The sequence below is a fragment of the Diadema setosum genome, chromosome 1 (genome assembly GCF_964275005.1).
Source record: "Diadema setosum chromosome 1, eeDiaSeto1, whole genome shotgun sequence".
Lineage (NCBI taxonomy): Eukaryota > Metazoa > Echinodermata > Echinoidea > Diadematoida > Diadematidae > Diadema > Diadema setosum.
Genome location: NC_092685.1, coordinates 16,529,915 through 16,555,811, shown reverse-complemented (window position 1 = coordinate 16,555,811; position 25,897 = coordinate 16,529,915). Strand labels below are relative to the sequence as shown.

The window sequence follows — 25,897 nt, the reverse complement described above, 5'->3', positions numbered from 1 at the left end:
ACAAAAAAGCAACACAAGACAAATGCACAAATAAGCAAACAAACAAACTATCAAATAAGCAAGCTTTCAAGTAAGTAAACAAAAAACAAACAAACAAAAGAACAAATACTCACTTTATGGGTAATCCTGAGACCAATCAGTTGCGCAAGAAAGGAGCGTGTAAAGCGAGCCTTGACCACCAATGGTGCATTGCCAGCCAATGAAGATTCATACAGACATTTGCCGATGAGTTTCCCGGCAAACTCGTAGTATTTAAGCTTACTGAGGTAGGATGGACGGTTTGGATTAGGATGGACCTGTGGAATTCAGTGACAGGAAAGGAATCATTATTGCTAAAGTAGACCAAAATACTGAGTATGCCATCTCATAATATCAATGATTTCTGAGGGCTGAAATAACAGTAGATATCAGCAAAAGTAACTCAGTATAACTGTGACAATTTATAAAGAAAAGCTACAATATGAGATGCATTACTTCATTTAGCTTCTGCCATAAGGTTATATCATTCTAATGAATGAGTTTGATATTCATCATTTATCATAAACAGGTCAGCTTTTCACTAGTGACTGAGGCAGTGAGTTAGCTCAGTTGGTAGCACATCTGCCTCATGATCCAAAGGACCTGGGTTCCATTCCCCGAGTCCTACTGAGCAATTATGTGTGTAATCATACCGGCCCTTCTAGTAAGAGGCAAAACGCTCTTTCCCTCGTGTAGGACATAAAATGGAGGTCCCGTGTCACAATTCATGCATGCAAAAGATCCAGCTACATTTATCTATCGCAAAGAGCAGGATGTTTAACCAAGTGAAGTGGTCCCGTGTAACATCAAACTGGACCCCGTGGAAGACCAGCTATTACAGCTGAATATGGGCTATCCAGCAATCTCCTCAGATGGAAATGAAACAAACAAACAGATACTGTAAAAGTGGATATTTTCGCACGACTAATTTCTCGCACTCAGCCGCGTAAAAAAAGTTTTGCGCATTCTTAATTCCGCGGAATCAAGACATCAACTACTGGAACATATGGCAAGTAAAAATATTGGTGTGCTTTTGTTTTCGCGCTAGCTTCTGGTTGCGCGAAATGCGCAAAAATTTCAACACTGCGAAAATTTCCACTTTTACGTAAAAAAAAACTGGGAGGGTTCACTCCTTATGCACTGTTAATTTTCATGAACTCTGTGAGAGAAAGAAGGAGAGCCTCCAGTTCTGATATAAAAAGTCATTTGGTCCATTATATAAGGAGAAGATCACATTAGTTGACTTACCAGGGCCTGATTGTTGTCCTCTTCAAACCGCTTGAAGAGTTTGTTCTCGGGGTCAAAGAGGGCCACACACACGAGATTAACCCACTCCCTCATCAGGCCTCCCCAGTCCTGACCTGTAGAGGGCAGCACATATGATTGAAAAATCATAGCTTCAATGCATTACATGTGGAAATGCAAGGCTCCATCCTCAAAGTGATTATAGCCAAAATACAGCCACCATTATCCTGCTACCTAACTAGGACAGAACATGTTTTAAATTAGGCTGTGTGTGCACGCAGATTGCATTAGCCATTCTTGGAAAAAAACAAGCAAACAATGAGATGGAATGGAATATTAACAAACACAGATGGAATTTCTAAAAATCCAAATTGAAATTGAATGATGCACTACTTTAAGGAATCAAATCTAGTGAATGTTCTCATATTGGTATCACTCACTAGACATTAAGATAACTACAGATAGTTGGATAAAGACCAGTTGATAGAGAGATAGGTACATATGCAGATAGGCAGATAGATTAATCGACAGGAGTAGGAGGGAGTACCTTCTCTCTTGAGTTATTAAGGAATGAAAGCAGGACAGATGGTTTCAACATTATACCTGGAAGTTGGGCCATGTTTCGACATTGAGGGAATTAATATCAGTTTGCTGGCACTCAACATGTGTATCAGTAACACAAACAATCGGCAATTTCTTCTTGAACATATTAAGATAGACATCAGCTCACCTTCTTCATTCACGAAATGGATCTCAAACTTTTTGCACCATTCTGACGTGGACAGGTTTTTGGTAGCTTTCATTGACTACATGAAAGGCAAAATGGAGAAAGCACAATTTATCAAGCATAAAGCAATAAATACAATGCATACCATTCCATTTGACACTAGTATAAAAGCATCACACATATGTAGCTAATTCCTCATAGTATTTCACGGCAAAGCTGAAAATGCAAAAAGTTGATGCATGATGCACAACACACAATCGATGTCCAACAATGAATGATTCCAATAGCTCATTTGAGCCAAAGGTTTAAAGTGAGTTAGAAATATACCCAATACAGACTTTCCACAAAGAAAGAAATAAAAAAGTTTTTTGAACTTTAAGAAATTGGACAGAAAATGGTAATGACACTCCCTCAGCCAAGAAATGTTTTCCTTTTTACAACTATGAAAATTGTCATTATAAAGAGCTAGAAAAAGTGCATTGCAGGATCGGACTCAATGTCCACTTTTGTCTCAAACTCACACTTTCCAATAAGCTATGCCGGTCTATGTTGAGACTGATGACAGAAGTTTTTCTGTTGTGAAGCTTCATCACCTCCTGGTAGAAGCAGCGTTGCTTGTCTTGGAATACCTCTGACCCACCTGTTAAGAAATAAACATATAAAGTAAAATGATATTAATAAGCCTTGATTAGTCATGATACTGTCCCGTCAAATTATCTCAGTCCTGATCAAACATTGGTGGATGTGTATGTGGATATGAATATAAAATTATAAATATACTAACATATATATATATATATATATATATATATATATATATATGTATATGCTGACGTGTCTAGTTGTATGAAGTCCCAGTAAGAAAACATCCAATGCTACTTTAAAAGAGGCATTTTTTATCTCATAACAGCTCTTATTGTCTACCTCAGAGACTAACAATTCAGTAGGGTTCCTACAGCCTATTTTGTGCTAAATTGCCATCAACAACCAGCAATCATACTGTGAGAGGTTCTGATACCAAAGGAATGCTTATAAATGGACGCAACAACCAGTATGTAGGGCTCACCAATGTTCATGAGGAGGAACTTGGAGAAGGTGGCCGCTATGATGTCACGCTGTTTGGCAGCCAATAGAATGGGGGGCTGCCCGCCGTCATCGATGGTGAACATAGGCGCTGACTGGTCCGTATCACCGCCCACAAAATGAAACTAAATGGCAACAGAGAACAATTTTTGCATCAAATGTAAATTTTAACTAGATGCTTACTGCGGAAAAACACATATTTTGATGAAGGATTTTGTTACTAAATGAAAAAAACAAAAAAACAAACTTTTATTATTATTTTCCCTGGTCCTAAGGCTCTCAAGGGATTGTGTATATTCATGTCATCATCAATCAAAGGGTGTGTACAGTTCTGGTTGAGGTGAGGATTTAGCTTTTAACGTTTTGCAAGATATTTAGAAACCACTCTATGAGATGGCAAAGAGCATGCAATTTTAAGGGGTATCAAAAGTTTATTTGATGAAAATCGGTTTTGAAATGGCTGAGATATCAAAAAACAAGGTGAAACAAAGAGATCCTAATAAAAGGCGTGGCCTGTTGCCTTTTATTATTATCACTTTTTTGGATATCTCAGTCATTTGAAAACCAATTTTCATCAAATAAATGTTGAATCCTTCTTGAAATTACATGCTCTTTCATATTTCATAAGAGGTTTCTCATTATTTCACTTAAACCTGAAACTTATAAACCTGAATCCCTACCTCATCCAGTACTGTACAGTCCCTTTAATTGTACATAAATTGCAGACCCAAGAGACGACTCCAAATAGCAAGTCAACTGTTTCCAAAGTTTATGGGATAATTACAATTGTGCCACAAAGTTGCAGGCTCAATTCTCAAATGAAAATAAACGAAACGCAATGGAAAATGTTATTATTGGTGACAGCAAAAACAGTCACTATGAGCTAATGACAATTAAAATAGGTATATCAAGACTGATAGACTTCTATTCTTCAAATGACAAAGTGAAAAGAAACAGCTATTATCTGGACATATTTTGTTCACAGTGTTACTGAAATAAAAGGACAATTACACAACTAATACATACTGGGTAGTTACACCTGCCAGTTTGTTTCTATGACATTCAGAAAGGAGTAAGCTACTGGAAAGGTTTCCCTTGGTCTGCTGGCAAGATGCTTTTGAATTTGAAAAAAAGTTGTGAAGGCACATTGTTCACAATATTACAACTAAAGTGATGTGGTATTTGTTTCATTGATCTGTGCTTCCTCTTCTTCCTATCCCCAAAGGCTGTGTCCATCAGTGAGCCAGATCAAAGAGGAGAGGGTGTGTGTGTGTGTGTGGGGGGGGGGGGGGCAACAGGGAGAAGGGGGTAAAATTACCTTGGTTGCAGGACACACCCTGAAGGTGAAAAGTCTCTTTGGGATGACCATGAGGTAGTACTCCTTGATGGTGAACTGCTTCGGTGAGATGTAGCAGTACACCTTGCGAGGTTTGCGCAGCTTCTCCCGGTTGGTGGCCAGGAGGGTCGCCTCGTACCAGTTGTCCACGTGCTTCTTCTTGACAGTTTTGTTCACCTTGGCTATGTCCGTCTCTGCAAAGGTACAGATCCAAAAATAGAAATGAGGTTCCCAAAAGTCAAAATGCCTCCAGCACACTTTGAGATGGAGGCATAAAGAAATAGACACAAAATATGAGTAAAAGCAGACACTGATTAATAGTCTGCACGACTTCAGATTTTTTAAGAATTCCACAAAATGCTGACTGATCTTTTCTTGTTCAGTTGACTAAATTTTAGTTTGATTGATTGGAATTATTTTAAATTTCCATTTTAGATAAAATCAAACAAGTAAATGCGTTAAAAACAAAGAGTTGCATCACTATATGATAAAGCAAAAGTTAGGGTATGCTAACAGCAGCCACAGGAACAGACATCCATTCCTTGAAATCTGGATAAACAAAGGAAAACTAGAGCATCCTCCAAAGTCATATTATATCATTAAAAAAAGCCATGTCTTACAGTCTAACTATTAGCCACATACCACTTAGTACCAGGATGTTAAACTCTCCATTCATGAGCTTGATGTCATTGCAAGTGGCAACGGCCTTGTAGCACCCAGCCATATCAAGCTTGATGATCATTGAGATACACTGACTGTCTCTCACAGGGGCAATGTCATACAGCGGGCTGAAGGAATCAAATGCTTGGTCCCCGACCTGGCATTTGTAAAAACAATGTGAACAAGCATCAGAGAAAGCATATAGGCTAATACACCTGCAATAATTAGGGACTACCTTAGCACTGCAATTTGTTGGGGTTTGCCAAAATAATTATGAGGCTGTGTCAATAACAGCAGAGAATTAAGAAAAAAAAAAAACCAAATAAACCAGGGTTAACCTGTGCAAGATTTAGCCATCTTCATGAATATTTATTTTCTCTCTCATCCAACCAGGGTCCCATTTCATAACACTTATTAGTTATCAGTAACAACTGCCACATTTCTATGACAAATTTGCTCTCAACCAATCAGATACAAGGTTTTCAGTAGCTTGTAACAACTATCGTAAATTGTTATTGATAACAAGTTTTATGAAACGGGGACCTGGTGTGTAAGTGCTTTGTCCCTTTGAAAATCCTCCATATTCTTTGCTCTACAGAGTGTTTGTCCCATTGGTGTTCAATTCATTTTATAAACCACAGTGCTAATCATTTTACAAAGGAATACAGCAAAGATTGTTTGTTGTTGTTGTTGTTGTTTTCGTAGGCCCAGCTTCAAAGACAGCACCAAACAGATAACAATACATTTAAAGGGAAACAAAAAAAAAAAAAAAGAAGAAACACAAAAGAGAACACATAGCTAAGAATACAGTGAGAAGGGAGCTACAATTTGGGGGCTTTTCTGCATATAACAGCATGGTAGGGAAAGTGAAAATCACGCTGCATGCTTTGACACATCCAACAAAGGCATAGTAGCAGACTCCAAATGCAGTTGGTGCGTACTCATTCCAATGTTCTTCCTTTCCCTCTCTACAACCTCCCCCATAACAAACTGTCTACCGATGTCACTTAAAGATACAGTCCGAGGAAATGATTACATGATTCCTCTGATGAAGTCATCCTACAACAAAACTTAAATAGCCTATTAAGATGACTCCATGGGAACACATGACATGCAGTCTATCAATGCACTCATGTATCTACCCCTCTATACACGCATCTATCCATTAATCTATACACCTATCCATTTACTTTCACTTCATTTATCCATTTTCGTTTTCAACTAAGAATATACATGTAAGTGTACAAAACATATCATACAAACATAGCAATACACATATTGTACACATATCAAAACATAATATAAACACACAATAAATTGTGAAGCCTTGATGCACGATATTTAATGAATATTGTTGAAAATGTTGATAATGGAGGGGAAGCTAGAAAGCAGAGTTTATAATATGCATTCCCCCTCAAAACCATTGACTCACCCTGGTAACCTGCAGTTTAAAGTCCAGCCACCTCGAGTCCTGTGAGTTGTGCTGCTTGTTCCATGTCCCCGGGGAGCAGGTGTTGCCAAACTCATCCCTTGGTTCCACCTCCAGGCCATGGAGGAGCCCCTGGGTGACTACCACCAGGGAGCTGTGGCGTACAAAACCGGTCTTGTACGGATCCACGGCACCTGCAAAGCGGGGGGAATGTGACAGTTTACTGATCAACACAATAATTCCTTACCATGAGATACAAAAATGGTGTTTATAATTGTAACTGTCATTGTCATTGTCAGTGTGAATGTGATTGTGATTGCGAATGTGATTGTGATTGTGAATGTGATTGTCATTGTGATTGTGATTATGACTGTGATTTTGAATGTGATTGTGATTATCGTAGTAATTGTGATTGTGATTGTGACTGTGATTTTGAATGTGATTGTGACTGTGATTGTGACTGTGATAGTGATTGTGCTGTGATTGCGACTGTAATTGTGATTGTCATAGTGATTGTGATTGCCATTGTGATTGTGATTGTCATTTGATAAGATGCGATGTGACGTAACAGAAAAATAGCTTTCAGTGTCTGAGGATGCTGCATTCTACTTGTACCAGAATGAATCAACACATTTAAGTTTGCCAGGCAGATCTCAAAGTGGGCAGATTCTGCTACAGCGTAACATTGTGCAGGTTTGATCAAAGTCTATCAAATGTTTTGTAAATATTAGCAAAATGTACAATTTCCTAGATTGATTCAACCTTGTTCGAAGGCCTCTTGTAGCCTTCACTATCGTCAGTGCCAAAATTTGCAAGCAAAGCAAGCTGAAGCTGAGCACACCAATGCTGCCAAACCTCTGTAATTTCTAAAGAGGGTCTTTCACATTCATAGGCTACAACTGATCTTGACATCACGCTGCTTATCATGTCATGAGGTTTCAAAAAATGTTATTTATTTCTTGTTTATAAACAATAGCTGAAGATGCTACGTATGAGCATATGGCCTTTTCATCATGATATTATTAAAGTCCATCAGCAAAGTTATCCTCTATGTGGTCAGAAATATGCACTGCAAGATTCATGGCAGGCATTCAAGCTTTATAATGAAGGAAAAATAATTTCACACGGACAAATTGATACAAAAAGAATTAAAAAATTACCAAAATGCCAAAACATTATATAATCTAGTAAGTATTGTACATGCCATATACTTTGCAAGGTTTTCATATCTATGAATTTTGCCAGTCAGGTGCTATTTGTGAATTTAAAAACACATTAATATATCAACTCTGATCCCAACATGACTGCGAGTTCCACACATACATGTCTCCGTTCACTACTGTGGTCCAAGATTACAAATTCAACCACTCGCGAAATTGTCAGGAAGTCCCAATTAGAAAAAAAAAATAGACTTGCTGAACATATGGCGTATACTGTTACTGAGTTTTTTTGTTTTTGTTTTTGTTTTTTCTTTAATGGCTTTACCTGGGAGAAACTCTTTCTTGAAGGGGCTTCCTTTGATTGGTATTGGTCCAAGTTTGATGGAGATGGCGTATACACCAGAGCGGCGAACAGTGAAGGCACACTTGACGCAGTGGTACATGGTCTTGGAATCGCTGTAGTCTACTGAGCAGGCCATTCTCTGTTGACCCACTATGACCTCCACCGTCAGCTGGTCTGCATCTGAGATGGCGTATTTCATACCATTTCTCTGGTAGAACTAAATTGAGGCAAGGTACCACATGTGCATTTAGATAAACACCTTTTCAAAAGAGAATTAGTACACTACAAACTAGAATACATGGAGCACTGTTCATCTAGAAAAGTATGTAAAGGGCATTAGTCACCTTTTTCTGACATAACACAGGGATAGTTGTGGCAGTACTCAAAAAATTTTTATACAGGAATATCTATCAAAATTCCAATTAAAAACTCTGATACTGGTATACGTACAGTATACCACTAGGTCTGTTTGTTAACAATGATAATTTAGGTTTGTTATCAATATCAATAGAGGTTGCAGCAGGAGCATCAACTTATGAATTAGTAGCAGTAACGGTGTAATGATCACTATTTCCTATCACATTTCCTCAACAATATTCCTTTACATAACCATTACTTGGGCTTGCCAAACATTGCAAGAGAGAGTAAACTCTGAGCAAGAATTGTCAAGATCCTTCTGAAATGGTAAGCAAAGTTATTGAGGCTGCAGAAAGGTTATTTCTGGCATATTGAGGCATGGATGAATGAATGGGGAGCATTTTCTAAATTTCCCTCTTGAGAAGACTGAAGGCAATCCTGTAAGATGAAACGATTGTGGATCACAAGAGCAACCTGGTGACCACTGACAACAATAAACAGTTCTCTTCCGCTGCTGAATTTTGTACAGTGTACCTTGATTATGAAGGACATTGTATCTCCCACTGGAACAGCGCCCTCCCAGTTCCAGTCCACCGTACACATCTTCGGATCCACCAGACATCCTGTTATGTAATCAATGATGGGGGCGCTGCGGCTGCGTGATGATACCCCGCTGGCCTGGGCAGTGCGATAATTTCCGGTGACCCAGGCAAAGCCGACGGCAAACACCAGGGTGGAGACAGTAAGGGGACCTTCAAAGCAGAGAAAAGCCAATCTACACGTAAGTACTCAAAGAAGCAAAGTTCCCCTCCTCCCCAAAGAGAAATACACGAGAGAGTGATAATATGATACATATCTAGGCATATCTGCAAAAACCAAAACAAAACGATAACAAAAAACAAAACAAAACAAAACAAAAAACAGGCAGCATTAAGAAGGCATAGAAAGGGCATAGGGCATTATTTTGTTTGTTTGTTTGTTTAATCCTTTGCAATTCATACACATTTATACATTTAAATGTAAATCAATATAAAAGCTGGAATAGGGAAAGGCAAAAATTATTTTCCTCTTGTGAAATGCACCCATGAAAACTGAAGTTCATTCAGTTGCAAGCATGTCTGATCTTTGTCATTTGTTACATGACATTTTCAATTTTTTTCACTACCCTTGCCGCCAAATTCATAACTATGATACATTCATTTGCTATCATACCCTTTGAGAGCATACCCTTTCAAATGGAGGACATGCTCATTAACATCTGACCTTATGAAAATCTGTCCCTAATGTCATCAGCTCATCCATAAACCATCAATGGCATGCAAGGATTAATACATTCCTCTATCTATTCCATTTTTAAATCAGCAAACTTTAAGGCAACTACACCAAGATTGATAGACAAGAGACATTTTGCCCATGACAACTGGACTGTCCATGGGACGGGCAAAATAAGAAAACTGAAAAAACAAAACAAAAACAGATGCAACCATTAATATTATGATTGTGTTTCTTCTCCATTTTCCCCCTATCTATCTCTCTTTATCCCCTCCCCATATAATGTAAATTAGTATGCACAAGATGGGGCACACCCTCTTCTTATGTCAGACTAGTGACGGGTCACATTACCAACACTCTCCCATGTCAGTCAATTCCTCCCCTGGAGCAACTTAAGGCTCAGCTTGGAATTTCAGCTTCAATATCACATGTGTATATAGGTGTGGGGGAGGGGGCAGGATCACATTCCACTTTGCACAACACATGACTTTAACCATGCTACATGTTGAAGCATTTGTCTTGCTTGTACATGTACATATATTCCCCAGTGAAAAATGCACCCAAGTAAACAAAAACCATAACAGTTATCTCTATTGAGGACATGAATCTCTCATTCAACCTAGAAGCAAGATTTGCACACACACACACACACACACACACACACACACACACACACACACACACACACAAAATGTATACATATATATCAAAATATCAAAACAAAACCAAAATGCTATCTGTTTCATGTCTGGCTCAAAAATGTTTGTACTTTGTGTCTCACAATTATGCTGTTATAACTGCAGCACAGTGTATCAGCAACACACTGAATGACATCATAGAGTCACAGAACCTACATTCTACTCCCCCTGATTACCTCCATTTGACTAGATAGAAGCAATAGGCTAAAGAGCGTGTGAGTAGGGGAGGGGGAACGGAGGGGAGGGGAGAGAGGAATCATTCTCCTCTAAATGTAGCAGATTAGTAGCTTGGCATGACATCAGCAGCCAGCCATAACAGGCCACATTACATGATATTCAGTGGGACCTTTAAAGTTGTCAGTGAATGCAAACAACTCCCAATGCCTAGTTTATGTTGTCATGAATATATCCATGGGCATGCAATGACGGTTCTGAGGAAGTGCATGATTACAGTATCTAAACTGGCCGAGTACTTAATATTTATGGTTTGTCCTTGTGAAATTCTGCAATCTGCCCCATCCCCCTTTTTTCTAGACAAGTGCATACTCAGACAGAAAGAGTTGGGTCCATATTTGAGCAGTGTGCACTCTGCAGTCAAAAGAATATTTTGTTCATGCCTTTTCTAGCAGACAGGATCAAATTTCCGCATAAATCCTTCCTGAAATGCATTGAACGATGACTTCTAGTAGACATTACTAGACAGAACACTGCACTGTAAATCTCTCCCTGATAGAAACTCTGCAGGCATGTGATCATACAAAATAGTCGTAATGACAGTCATATGAACATATTTCATGAGACACAAAAAACACCCCTTCCAGCTTTCATACACAGGTACATGTGGGGTTGTGAATTATGATGTTGGTGCCCCTCATTGGGGGTTGAGGGCGCCGAGTCTGCAACCATGAGAAATACCTATTGCCCCACTTTGAACCTAATAAGCTTCAAAAAGGTATTTACAGGTTGTAGTGCAGACTAAGGCATGCCAGGGAGAGGGGCTAATTAGCATCCTTCATTTCTGCCTCTCTTACCCCTCCCCTGAATACACATGTGCCGTGTCGGTGAACATGCCAAGGACACAAGTAGGTAAAAATGGATGATGACTGATCTTGGATAAAAATTCTCTAGATGTGTTTCTAGCACCATTCCCAATCGCTACTGATGCCAGAAGTTAACACGATCATATTATCTCTTTGATTCATAGCTGATTGAAAAATTTGCTGGAAAGCTTGCTGGAAAGCTGCTACAACTTTGTGCCTCTAATTTCCTTTATTCAACAAAAATAAATTCAGCACAACATGGAATTGCCACTTTGCAGGGGATTCAACCCTAAACATTTCCATGAATTCAGTCAATGCAGGAAATATTAGTAGAACTTAGTAGAACTTAGTAGAGGCCTTTATGGGAAATCTGACAATCTGTTCAAAAGTTATAAACAGAATGTCTGATTTTCCTCAATGTGTTCAAGTAATATTTCTGTATTCACTGAAATGACTTATAAATATGTTTGACATAACTATCCCCTTTAATGTGAAATGGCACACAATGGAAACAATGTACTGTATCAAAATAGCACATTAATAGGAATAGCCCACCACCTGCTCAGTACCATCAGTGATGAAAGCTCCTTTTACAGGAAACAGGTAATGAACAGCACAAGTTTTAGAGCTATCGCAACACCCACAAAACTACGATAACAACATATACCTAAACAAAATACACTCCAGTTATGGTAAGCAAGAAACATTATCTCTTAATTTTCCATTTCACCTGATTAGATTTCAACAATAGATATCTCAAGTAAATGTCAAAGATGATAATTCATTGGATAACCCATCACATGTAATTAGAATGAGTCATTGTTTAACAAGAGTTTCATTGTTCCAGCCGTCAATATATTCCACTTCTTGTCTATACATGGCACTTAGAAGATACAGGTCAAATTTCAACTCAGCTGCCAAAGGATCATGTGGTCTGAACTGAATATTCTTTTTTGATTCTGAAGTGCTTTTATTCTTGTAAAGTTTGTCTTGTTCAGATGATTATTCTTATCCTGTGTTACTAGAAGGTGACTTCAAGGTAACAATTCTTCAACAATTAACATAGATAGCCAGTTTCAGCTGCAATCTCCCCCCCCCCCCCCAAAAAAGGAGAGAAAATATGTGTAATATAAAAATGATGGTCACAACTTTCTGACCTGTGAATGAGTCTACCATGTCTGAGCCTTCCCGCTCACCTACACACTCTCAGACATAAACATGAATGCATCATTGCTAAAATGCAGATGCTTCTTCACAACAGTTTTTATATGTACACAATGCTATCAAAGTCACAGTGACTCCTTACCAAACTGAACAGCGAACTGGTAGATGCCACGGAAAACCGACCCCATGGTGGACAGGAACCACTCTGCCAGACTCCCTGGTTCCATGTGCTGCTGCTCTGCCTGCCAGTCCCCCCTGACGGCCACCAGATCCTGGAGAGCCTGCAGATCTCCCGGGCTCACACCATGCTCGGCTGCACCATCCGCATCCAAAACCACAGCCTCGCCCAGCTCACTCAGGCCACTGATGTCAAGCTCCGTGCATCTGTGACAGATGAAAGACGATGCGGTTGATCAGAGACGGGTATTTTTTTTTTCCTGGTCAAATACATAGAAGTGAAGCAGTCATTGTCTAGGGAATTTTCCAGATGTCTGAAACATCCCTCTGACAGGACCCCAGCAACAATGAATGAGAAATTCAATGTTATAATGTGTACCGGTATGTAGAATCCATTTGCACACATCATAAAAGGTACAAGGCTCACCTTAGGACTGTCTTTATGCACATCACACTCTGCTGTATGTGCATTACAGAGTTCATATGTAAAGTCAACAATTTAAAAGCATACCAAAAAATGTATGCTTCAAACTTAATATATACAGCAATAGAGAAGATGAACTCACTGCTACATTTTGTACTCTAGGTCCACGGATGACTGCTTACTTAATTTTCGGTAAGATCAGAAGAATGACAAAGTGTGATGATAATCAACCTTCACAAATGACCACACAGAAGTTGAGAATTTTGCTGAGATACGCCATACCATCTGAAATCTCAATGACAGAGTGAACTACATAGATGTAAGCAATGCTTGTGACTACTCATGTAAGCACTCTGTAATATTTCATGAGCATCATGTGAGCATAATGAACAGTACTTGTACTGGTAGTGTTCATTCTGCACCACCATTTCATAAACAGTTGTACCTTTCCTGAAGCACACTTGATATTTAAAAGCAAATTAATAGTCACCACAGTTTGTCAAGTTCAGATTGCTGGTAGGCAATTTCTTTTATTCTTTTTTCACTTCTTTCTTTCACATTGAGGATATTTTTAAAATCAAGGATTAGGGTTGCCAAAATGAGTTAGAATTTCGACTACATGTACAGGTTAGACTGGCACAATGCTTTTGTCTTTGATACACCTCGTATCAGACAAAGTAGGTCACGTACTGTAGCTCCAGAGATAAATCTGGGATAACGGGTCTGTGCACTGTAGTGCTTCACTACAACACACTACATGACAATGATGAATGCTACCATTGGGGAAATATCAATGATTAATGATTATCTTAAAGGACAAGTTCACCTTCATATATACAATGTACATGGGAATTGAGAGAATGCAGCATTATTACCAGAACACATCACTGACAAGTCAAGAGATTGTACTTTTTCAAAATATTAAATTCTGTGAAATTCTCTTTACATTTTCCTCATATCGTTCCATGCTTGTGACATCATAAACTGTAGTAGTCAGTAACTTCAAAAGTTCATCATTTTTTTATGGATTGTCTGATTTTCCTAAAGCTTTCACTGATGTGTTCTACTAATATTGCTGCATTCACTTGATTCAACATGTGCATGTAATGCATACATGAGTGAACTAGTCCTTTAAATATGCTCTTAATTTTTTTTTTTTTTTTTCAAATACATCCCTGGAATAAGTTGTTATACTAACCATGACTGTACATGTAGCAATTCATGAAAGAATGAATGTGCACATACTTTTAGATGAACACATTAACAACAGAGACATACTGGAGGGGTAAATATTTAAAGTGTGTGCAAAGATAATGGATACATTATCATATATTGCCACTAAACAAATGATGGCAGCGTTCAAAGATTTTATATAGATATACCGTATAACAAGGAATGTTCGCGTGCATTTTAATTTTGCAAATTTCGCGAGCGCCAAGATTCGCGAAATTAAAATGCACGCGAAATTTCTTGTCTACACTATATGCATTGAACGCCAGTGGCAATTCGTGAAAATTTAATGCCACGAAAAAGGCCGTTGGCTCTAATTCGCGAAAATTTAATGCCACGAATATATCATGTTTTACAGTGTTATACCTCAGCAACAGCCAATCAGTGTTCAGGATTTTGAGATGTTATCACAGTGGTTGCAAGACTTACAACTCACTACCTTGGAAAATGAATTATATGTGCACAGCACGACTTCATCATGAGCACCTACATTTGTACAGTACATATGCACTGCTGTGCAGCCAAAATCAAAAAGGGCACAATCTCTCCCACTACCCTTCGGCAAAAGATCCTCTGAAAGTAAGAATCATCTCCATCATTTATAGAGAGAACAATACTTTGGCACAACCAACAGCAACAGCTATTTGCACAGAAATTTGAGATCTTCCATGTCATAGCAATACAATCACACTCTTCTCCCCCAACCCCTCTTTCTCCGATACATCATTTTAACGTCTTCACTCACATGCATATCAAAGTGCCTTGTTTTCCCCACTACATAATAATATGTCTCCCACATACCATACATGTCACTGCAAATACATGTATATACTTTGGTCACATTGCAATAGATGGCATGATTCATAACTTCAGTATTGGGATCAGAGTACTGCATTGAATGTGCAACAAATAGCTCCTCCAATGACTCTTCTATTCTATTCGAACAAACATGCAATGTGAACTGAGAAAATGAAATCACAAGAGAGAAATAAAAGGGGAGGGAGGGAAGGGGAGATATGGAGGCAGAATAGCCCATGTATTATAGTGTGCATCATCTGGTTGATTCTACTCACTGTGTGTGATCTTCTATCGTACTGCATTATAGTAATGACAAAGTTTTCCCTTAAAGGTTGAGTGTCACTTCTTAAAGGACAAGTTCACCTTCATAGACATGGGGATTGAGTAAATGCAGCAATATGAATAGAACACATCAGCAAGTGTTTGAGGAAAATCGGACAATCCGTTTAAAAGTTATGAATTTTTAAATTTTCTGCATAGTCACTGCTGGATGAGAAGACTACTACAGCCTGTGATGTCACGTGTGTACAACGATATAAAGAAAGTACAAGGAAAATTCAATACATTTTCACTTTTCTCACATAATAAAAGAACACTTGACTACCCTCTTTCAGAAGGCACGGGTGAATAATATTACCCATAATATATGTCAGTGACAAGTTTAGGAAATGTGTACTTTTTTCAAAAAGTACAATTTTGTGATATTCTCTTTATATTTTCCTTATATTGTTGTATGCATATGACACTCTAGTAGTCTTCTCATCCAGCACTGACTGTGCAGATACTTCAAAAATTCATAACTTTTGAACGGATTATCCGATTTTCCCACAAACTTTCACTGATGTGTTCTACAAATATTGCTGCATTCACTCAATCCACATGTATATGAAGGTGGACTTGTCCTTTAATAATTAAATCTACATTGTAGATCATCATCTCTCAGAAAAAATCAGCCCTGTGCTACTGCTGTTGAATCAATTTTGCTAGTATGGCTCCAGGTATTTGCATTTCATTTGTATCATGCTGCTAAAAAAAAAAAGAATTGCAGTTCTCAAATATCAGCTAATGTTGCAGTTTGGCATCTACTGTCTTTAAGACCCTTCCTCCGAAGTTAAACTTCGGAGGAAGGGTCGGAGGAAGCTATCTATGACCTTACAAACCTTACGACCTAAGTAAAACTTCCGGAGTCAAATGTGAGTACATGTGCGTGTTTGTACAGTACAATTCTAACCTAGTCGATCGCGACGGAGAAGCTAGCACTCAGAAAATCTCATCAACAATAATGGAGAAGATAAATGCCGCTGGTAGAAAAAACAATATTGTGGTCGACGTGCGCGGCGCTACCACTTTCGGAAGTTACACCGACCCTCCACAGTGATCCCCACGAAGGCCGTGGTAAATTGGTCAGAGTTCTTTCCACAACAGTCGTGTGGACACAGGGTCGTGGTAAGATAAACATAAATTTGAATTCTAATTGCTGCGCCATAAAATTTTACTCCGACTAGAAATACATCTGAATATGGCTATTTAAAACAAGAATAATTTTTACTGCAACAAAACAAGATCTCCCTCATTGATAGCCACCATTCATTAATAAAACACAAAGCAGATACATGTACTTGTACCTGCATAATTCAAGTTAAAAACCAAAATTCAAAACTTGTGTAATGCAAATAAGACTTGTTTGGAGCATTTCCACTGAGACCAGAACCAAAACATTCTTGGAGCTTAGACTTTGAGCCAAATCTTAGCCTGCAATCACCTATATACCCTGTCGGTACAGTAATTAAAATTCCCCTATATCACACCGAGGTGGAAAACCTCTTGAAGTAACCTGTATTGAGACTGTAGTGATCTTTGTTGGAAACTGAAACCTCATCAATAGCTTCTTCTAACTTCTCTTTTTCCAATTTAATACACATATCATTCCCTTTCTCTATGTACGTGTAGTACAATGCCATTAAAATGCTTTGTAATCTTATATCTACAGTGTATCTAGACTAAGAGATGCTTCTGAAGCTGGGCAGAGGTCATGCACTTTCAGTCAATTTACATGTACTTGGGTGAAGCAGCACAAGGCAGTTTACTTGCTTGCAACATGTGATTATCAAATTTTCATCATATATCCATTACTAAAATCACCCTATATTCACACACTTCTAGTGGCAAGAGATACAACATTCTGTGTTATATTTTCTGAAAGTGTGTCCAATGAATCAAGTTCCCTTTATGTACAATACGCTGGTCTGATCGAGCACATACACCAATAATTCAGTAAATGCACATAAATATTAGTAATTCATGAGCATAACCTGCAACAATATATACAGTATAATCCCCCTGTCCCGTATTCATTACACTAATCACAGGCACAATCACACTGCAGAGCACAAGTGTTGCTATAGTGACCAATTTATGCGATGATCGCTACAATACGTTGCATACCGTGGGGAGATCATAGATAATGGTAATGAGGTCACACCTGGTATAACGGATATAGTACTGAATTTGGCCATACCAGTACCAACAAGCAACCATGGCCATACCGACACCAACTCTGTTTACATGATGCATGTGTGTATGCGTAGGTTTATGTGCGTGTGAGTATGTAGGTGCATGTGAGTATACTGTATGTAGGTGTGTGTTTGTTTGGTAAAGCTTAGTTTTAAGAGCAGATTAAATCACAAATTTTCAAATACTAGTAATGTTAACAAGTCTCATCCTACCCCTCCTCCCCCCCCCCCAAAAAAAAAGCATGCCGCCACCACATATTGACAGATAGTACATTGTTGTATATTGTACAGTGATGTGAGACCAAGTGGGTGAATCTCAACCATACATTCTAATTTCTTTCTTCTCCTTTTTTTCGTGGAAATGCCAGAAATGTTTAATGAAATTGACGTTCAATACATTCATCGAGAATGATTTAATTTGGATGGCACCTGTAAATCTACACTTATGTAGGTCTATAAATCCTTTCTTTTGTTTTAAGACAGAGAATAATTGTTCCCATCAGAGCAAAACCTAACCCCTCAATCCTTTCTTCTTCTTTTTTTCATCCATGCATATAGTATCACTTTACTTCATGTTGCATTTGTGTCCTAATCAATCACCTTGATGACAGACACCAAGGTAAATCACTACCACCAAATATACTACAGGTAGTGTGCATGGACAATGACATAGGATTGGAATTTTTTTTTCCACTGCTTGACGTAAATCTTGTAAACTCAAAACAAAACTAGAAACAGGAAACTCAGTTCTATGGTTTTGTTTATGATTTCTCCCCTACATGTAAAAGTACAGACCACATCACACTTAATGAAGGTGGTACATAAAAAAATTGAAAATAATGTATTAGGAAGGTGGGGTGGAAGGTGAGGGGAAGAATATGGTTTAGAGTAAAAAGTTTAATTTTTTATGAAAAGTAAATATTACCCTGACTTGTTACTGAAACATATTAAGGTAATACCGTTCCACCTGTTTTTAGAAAGAGATACTGCTGTAAGTCAAGCTGAGTTATCTTGCTAGAATTAATATGAAAATATGTTGAATTCTGTTTATATATATATATATATATATATATATATATATATATATATATATATATTGATATTGTCGTGTACATACATTACATTACAAACTGCAGTCTTCTCATCCAGTGACGGCTGCACAAAAACTTTAAAAATTGATAACTTTGAACAGATTGTCTCATTTTCCTCAAACTTTCACTAATGTGTCCTACTAATATTGCTGCATTATCTCAACCATCCCTGAATATCTCATATATTCAACTACACTGCAACTAAACACAGTCCCGTCGCTGTACAGAAGTTGCGACATGGCTGTACCAACTGCGGTCTAATCACCCGTCTACTCGGTATAATCACACAGAATTTGAATACAGCACATCATGTTTGGTACCTCAGCCATATAATATACAGATGTATCTTGATCAATTTAGCTACTGATTGGTGTTATCAATATTGACTCTATACACAATTTACAACATAACTGAAAACGAATATTTAATGCATCGTCTGCACACTGTACACACAATCACTCTTCTCCACACAGTAATGACTTAGTGAAACAATTTTTACACAGTGTAATAAGGAAATACAAGTACTTAACACCTAACATTTGCTACAACATGAAGGCATAAAAACCATGAACATCATACACTTACACAGCTAGAAGATGTGACAACCCGTGGTCTTCAAGGAAAAATTCCAACGACAGTTGATCAACTGCCTCCTCAAGTCGCTTCTTGGCCTTCAAGGGCAGCCTCCTCAGAGCTCTGTGACTGACATCAAGACGAGCTGCTTCCCCAAGGGACTGGCAACCTGCAAGATGACAGTGACCACATACATGATGTACATGTAGAGTATAAAGGCAGCTTTCACTGACAGCTTTACCTTTATCAAGTGAAATCAATAACCATGGTCACAATCATATACAGTGACACATGTAAAAAAAAGTTTGTATGTACATTGTAATCCTGCAAATCCAATCACTAGTACCTCACTAGTCTCTCTAATGTGATCTTACAGTCAGTAAATTGGACTTGATCACTCTCACTAATTTTAATATCTACACTGTATTAATGAAATTATCCAAATCCTGGCAATCCAACACATTACACTAAACAAAAAAGAGAAGTGTTACTTCACACAGACTTTTTAAATCATCTTCATTAGTACTTCATCAGTACTGTAGGCCAACTCATGTACATTGTAATTACTGTATTTAAGGAGATGTACATGATGCATTTTAAAGATATAACACACAATGAAGCAGGCCACCCCTATTGAAAATCTGGAATGAATTAACGGTTAATATAAATACATACAACATCAGCAGCCATAGAATATACACAATCTGAGGCACAAATCCATAAATATATCCACAATATCTATAAAAATCCTGCACAGAAATACTTTCAATTCAGGAGGAATAGGAGAGGGTTAGAGTTTAATAGAATCAATTAGGGATGCATGTACATGTACACATACAATGCAAATTGTTTGATGGATCCATGCAGTAATAGAATTATAGAGCCTCTCATGACTATATATGGTAAATAAAAATCAGCAGTACACAAGGCACTGCTTCAGTCAGGATGACAAATCAACAGCACTTGGGATGCTTAGTTCTCCACATATATTTTTATGGTGATACAGAGTCAAAGAGGTTTCTACTTGTAGGTTTCTAGAGACCCTTCTATATCATTGTGAACAATTAGAAACAATGGCATGAATATGATAATAAATATCATTCATAAAGCACTTATTACCGGTACTAAAGTTTCTAAGTACTACATGTAAGTGTCTTGTGTTGGAGAAGAATTAGAAAGAAGAAATTAGATCATGAAGTAAATAGTAAGATGAAACAAAATACAAATGCATATTACACACATTGTAAATTATAACTTAAGGAATGAACATAATATTTATGATGTTGGTAGGGTGATAGAAAAAAAAAAAAGTAGTTAGGTCGGTATTCACACCTCAAAAGGGGCCCTAAAACCACCACCCTGTGTAATATGACTACAAGCACAATGAACAAATGTATGCACAGGACTGTGTGCAGTACACTTGGAACTTTATAGGATTACCACAACCAAGCAAACCGAGGCAAAAACAGGCCAGTTTTTCTTGAAAATCTTAAATTTTGAAAGAAATATGTGTTATGTAAATATACATGTACTGTGCGAGTATAAACTATGTAAGTATTTAAACTGTGGTAAACTGTGTGTGATCACAGTCCCCTGCACACATCTTTTACATGCTTTGTCAAGGGGGACGTGGGGTGGGTGGTGCGGCGAGATGCAGGTCTCGGGTCCCTTCAATGACATTGTTCGCATTTGATGACAGGAGTTAAAATTTCCGGTATCAATCCCTAAACTTGTGGTTTCACTGGAATCTTTAACATTCAGAATTTTTCCTGTAAAAAAATCCCACACCAAGGACAAGGTCCGATCACCTGTGCCAAAATTTGACTAGGTAACACACAAAAGCATTTAAGTTTCTAGATCTGTACTACATCACATAGCCCAGTGGCGGATCCAGAGGGGGGTGCACCGGGCACGCGCCCCTTCTTTATTTTTGCTTAAAACAAAAGAAATAAAAAGAAGAAATGGGGGGGGGTGCGTGTGTCCCTCTCCCCCTTTAATTTTGCGAAAGCACCTCCCCTTTACAGTATTCCTGGATCCGCCCCTGTAGAAGGTGGTCAAATTTTGGATGGCATTATGTTCAGATTATATGCGGCTTTCTTTATATGCAAGTAGGACTTCATTAATCATAGCATTTCAGTGATGTAGGCCCTAGTGTGAATAAAATCTGTGATGTGCGGGACACTCGAGTATGATTGCCGAATCGGCATCTCGTTCTTGTTTCACTTGATTGTTTAGACTTCAGCACTGTGAATTTGTATCTCACTCTAAATCACAGTATAACTTACCAGCTTTGTCAAGTTGCTTTTCATACCGCTTCAAGCCGTTCTTTGTTAACCAATCTTTGAATTCAGCATGCTCATGACTGGACACAGACGAAGAACCCCAATACCGTCTTACTACAATCCACAATACCAAACACAACACTATTCTGACCAGATAATTAGATCGAAATGTAGATAATTCCGCCATATTTGAGGCCACACGACATGACCGAAACAGCAGAAAGACAACTCTGGCAAGTTACTTGGGAAGCTAATGATGGTTAGGATCTGGAGTTTATAGCGTACTGTTGGGATACCTCCACCCCACCGGATAAGGGTTACCTTTTCACTGACGTCCGCACAGCAGTCCTCAATATTCCCGAATTGATGAATATTCAAGCAAATGACAAAGCACGACAAAATCAAATCTTTCGTATGAATGCCTCCTACATTGACAATAAATAGTCAAGGCCGTCAAAGCACTTGTTAGACGCAATGCCAATGGGGAACCTGTACTGGGATTCTTCTCGAAATCGAGAGCTTGAGTAAAGAACTGGTCTTCCCCGGACTGTATCCCTCCTCAAGACACAACCACTCTCAAACACCGTAGTTCCGTATATCCACCAAAGAGTTGAACGTAAGTTGGTGTGCACAATGCAGAACTGGTACTTCTGCAGTACTGCCAGTGTAGTGTTTTGTGTAAATGTGTACTGAGTACCCAAACCGTCTTCGGCAATCAACAGCGAGAGGAAAAAGGGGAATTTTACTGCAAAAGGTCGTTAGATGGCGCTATACATGATGACCACGATCGTTTTGGGGGCCCTCGGTTTTGTTCCCTCCCTTTCTCTTCCCAGCTTCACTTGGCTCATTTTGTCCCCCTCTTGAAACGTCTTCAATTTTGTACGTGTATACGGTCATACGATCCTGGAATTTAGTGATGTTTGAATATAACTTGCAATACTGATCAGATTCCTAATCCTGTGTCTATTAGTTTGTAGCCATATCTCTTTGGGTTCTTTCTTCAATTCTTCTTCTTCTTCTTCTTCTTCTTCTTCTTCTTCTTCTTCTTCTTCTTCTTCTTCTTCTTCTTCTTCTTTTTCAGCTGAAGAAGTCGACTAATGGGACAGTACTAAACTCATAACATCTTCAAAAGTGACAAGAAAAAAATTCACATGGGACATCTACCTAACGGTGCAGCAAAATTCACGTATCGAGTGAAGAACATAATGCCAAGTTTCACGCGCGAAAGTTGCTTTGTTTGGGTCACATGGATTGCCTGAGGTCGTCATCAAACAAGATTGGCTTAAAATGCTTGAGGACATCCTTCCCCCTCCCACCCCCTCAAAAAAATGATGAAGAAACGAACCTTTGATAATTGTTGATGCACAAAAATACCTGTTCATCATCAAGATTTAAAAAAAAATTCGTGGACTTTCTTTGTTCTAATGTGTTTCAGTACATTCAACCTCTCGATAATTTCAGTGACATTAAATATGACTTCCTTAATTAATCTCGTAAACGCACACACACACATGCACAAAGTGAAATAAAAAAGTTAACGCTGTACTATTTCCTTCTTACAATAGAAAACTAAATTAGTTCATCCTGTAATGGTCGCAGTCATGTTCAAGTTGCGTTTAATAAAAAATATTCTTTTTAAAAAAATCAAAGAAATGGCCGGCAGAAAGAAAACTTAGCATAACTTTGTGTTTCATATTTTGTTACGAAACAGCGATATCTATATAAGTCCTAAAAATGATCGCATATCCAAACAATCTGAGGAGCATTTAGTCAGTTTGATCCTGGTGGTAAATTGCACTTTGAATAAGTGACATGTTTTGGACCCATCATGTTTATATGCGACACGCACTTTGTCCCAATTGTACAAGGTTGATTGTGACCGTCATAATCTCTTCTAAGTTGCATATTATTATCGTGTTTTGTATATGACTGTTGTTTTAATTGCCCGTAAAAACACAAAACTTCCTTTAACGTAATACTTTCCCTGTTCAGCTGGTGTGATTATATTCTAGATTACTCACTATTAAAGTGATATTGAACATTTGTGGTTCCACATAACAACTTTCCACGTTGACATGATTTATGATTAGTCTAGTTTGTAAAATTCCATTTGAGGAAGGAGTGAAGTATTCGTCAGAAAATGTCAATTTTGATACAAAACTAAGTATGCATTAGAGTATATGGTGAAATATTATCCCCACCGTTTGTAACACGCATTTAAAAAAAAAAGTATGCATTCCATGAGTCCAAACAAAGTCTTCGATCCCATCGCAACTTCAACTTCAAACTTATTTCTAATTCAAAAAAATTGTTATCTGCAAGTAGGACGGTAAAGACCGCGATGTGTAAATGGTATAAAATGTCTTCTTTGGGGGATATTCTTATGAGCTCATATAGTTTCGCGGTATTTCAAAATAGTATAATCATTACTGATTCTTGCACTTTGATCTTTGCGCTGTACATAGTTCGGAAAGGTAAAGAGATTCAAATGATTCTCAAAGACGGAAGATGTGCTCATTAATGAAAGAAAGAAAAAAAAAAAAGAAGGGACTTTTAAGGTATGGCATTTTCAAACAAAATCAATTTTCCTCGGGGTATTTCTTGTTGTCTTGTATTCTTTCACATGATCCGAATCTTATCACTGTAAGAAATATGTCCTATAGTTTTGCATTCCATAATCCAATATCAGTCTTATAATGTACGTGATACGAAAAGTCATATCATTGAAAATCAGCTCGTCGGCGAAAAACATTTATTATAGCGGAAGAGAGAAAAAGTAATAATTGGCAGAGATTCGTTTATATCTTTGGCCCGGAACTTCCATTCCTCTTTTAACTAATTATTACTCTCTAAAAAAATCGAGTGAAAATATTCACTCTTGAAAGAGTGAATACAAAAAAGAGTGAATTTAGAGTGAAATTGGAGTGAATTTCGAGCGAAAATGTTCATTTTCACTCACTTTGGAGTGACCTCATGGATCACTCGAAGATTTTGGAATGATCCATCAGGTCACTCGAAAACCAGTGAAAATGAACATTTTCACTCTAAATTCACTCCTTTCTGTTATTCACTCCTTAAAGAGTGAACATTTTCACTCGATCTTTTTAGAGAGTATTTTTGTAAATAACTGCATTTAAAAGGAAATGAGAACTTAGGCGGGGGGGGGGGGGGGTGGAGGGAGGAGATGAAGAGGAGTCGAGTAAAGAAAAAGGGAAGAGATGGTTGGCCAGACCTATAGACCCATCGAATCGATCTCCATTCGCTGCCCAGCACTGGGGGACATTCGTTCAGCGAATATGCATTGAAGCATACTGAATACGCTCATCAGTCATGTTCGACTTCAGTCGACATTCTTCGGCTCTGTGTGTACCTCTAAAAAATACAGAGAAACAGCTGTACACACAATTCGCCATGGGCATTCCCGAAGAATATATCCGAGTCGATTAGGCATTTGTATCCCTGCCTGTTGAGATAACCAATCCTCACTCTCTAAGCTTCTAATGTCCTGTCCCTTCTCGATGAGGGCGCAAGCATTATTTTGTGAAGTTTATAGCTACCAGTGCCATTCTCCAACAGATCAGACTTCTTGGAAACTATCAATAAAAATGGTAGAAGGGGAAACAAGAACTGCCACTACTTTTTATTCGAGTTTTCGTATTTAATAATGATACTGGGAAAGTGGAAATCATAATATTACATGCATGTATACAGTATGCATGTTAAATCGAAAATGTTGCACATCATTTAAGTTGGCCTACATTCTTACACAAAATATTTTGAGAATAATTCAAAGGTCAACAGTAATTCAAAGCCAACAACGTCCCTGAAAAGAGCAGATCTTCCTTTGCGATGAAAAACTGTTATTTTTTTATGGGCCCATTATATCGCGAACTGTAGCATAACAACAACAACAACAACAACATCAACAATAATAGTAGTAGTAATGATAATAATAATAATAATAATAATAATAATAATAATAATAATAATAATAATAATAACTAGAGAGGTACTCTGAGAGCGCAGACCTCCGCCAAGCATGCAGCTCATTTCCACCACTGATCTTGTTCTTCCTTGTAGATATCAGTGATTTCCACCCATACATTCAACTTACAGCATGCTGAAAGTGTTTATAGTGTGCTGAAAGTCGTCCGATTTCCCAATATAGAAGCCTTTGTTATACGTCATAAACCCTCAGCTGCAGGGCGCGCCTCGCCCTTGCAGAAACTAGAGCACGCACTTTAGTGCGCGTATGCAAACCTCAAATACGCGCAGCC

The 25,897-nt window shown here is 38.1% G+C and overlaps 1 protein-coding gene across 1 annotated transcript in view; it reads right to left on the bottom strand.

Moving 5' to 3' along the window:
- LOC140227631 (apoptosis-resistant E3 ubiquitin protein ligase 1-like) overlaps positions 1-21,886 on the bottom strand; it is a 28,464-nt gene extending 6,578 nt beyond the window's left edge. The window contains exons 1-13 of the mRNA XM_072308053.1: positions 21,624-21,886; positions 19,351-19,507; positions 12,675-12,916; positions 8,893-9,110; positions 7,984-8,218; positions 6,502-6,692; positions 5,052-5,226; positions 4,392-4,603; positions 3,057-3,198; positions 2,512-2,630; positions 1,994-2,069; positions 1,267-1,379; positions 114-296 (exon numbers count right to left, since the gene is read on the bottom strand). Coding sequence (XP_072164154.1) covers positions 114-296; positions 1,267-1,379; positions 1,994-2,069; positions 2,512-2,630; positions 3,057-3,198; positions 4,392-4,603; positions 5,052-5,226; positions 6,502-6,692; positions 7,984-8,218; positions 8,893-9,110; positions 12,675-12,916; positions 19,351-19,507; positions 21,624-21,807 — 2,247 coding nt within the window. The 5' untranslated portion in view covers positions 21,808-21,886. The remainder of the gene's footprint in view (positions 1-113; positions 297-1,266; positions 1,380-1,993; positions 2,070-2,511; positions 2,631-3,056; positions 3,199-4,391; positions 4,604-5,051; positions 5,227-6,501; positions 6,693-7,983; positions 8,219-8,892; positions 9,111-12,674; positions 12,917-19,350; positions 19,508-21,623) is intronic.
- Positions 21,887-25,897: the final 4,011 nt, after the last annotated feature.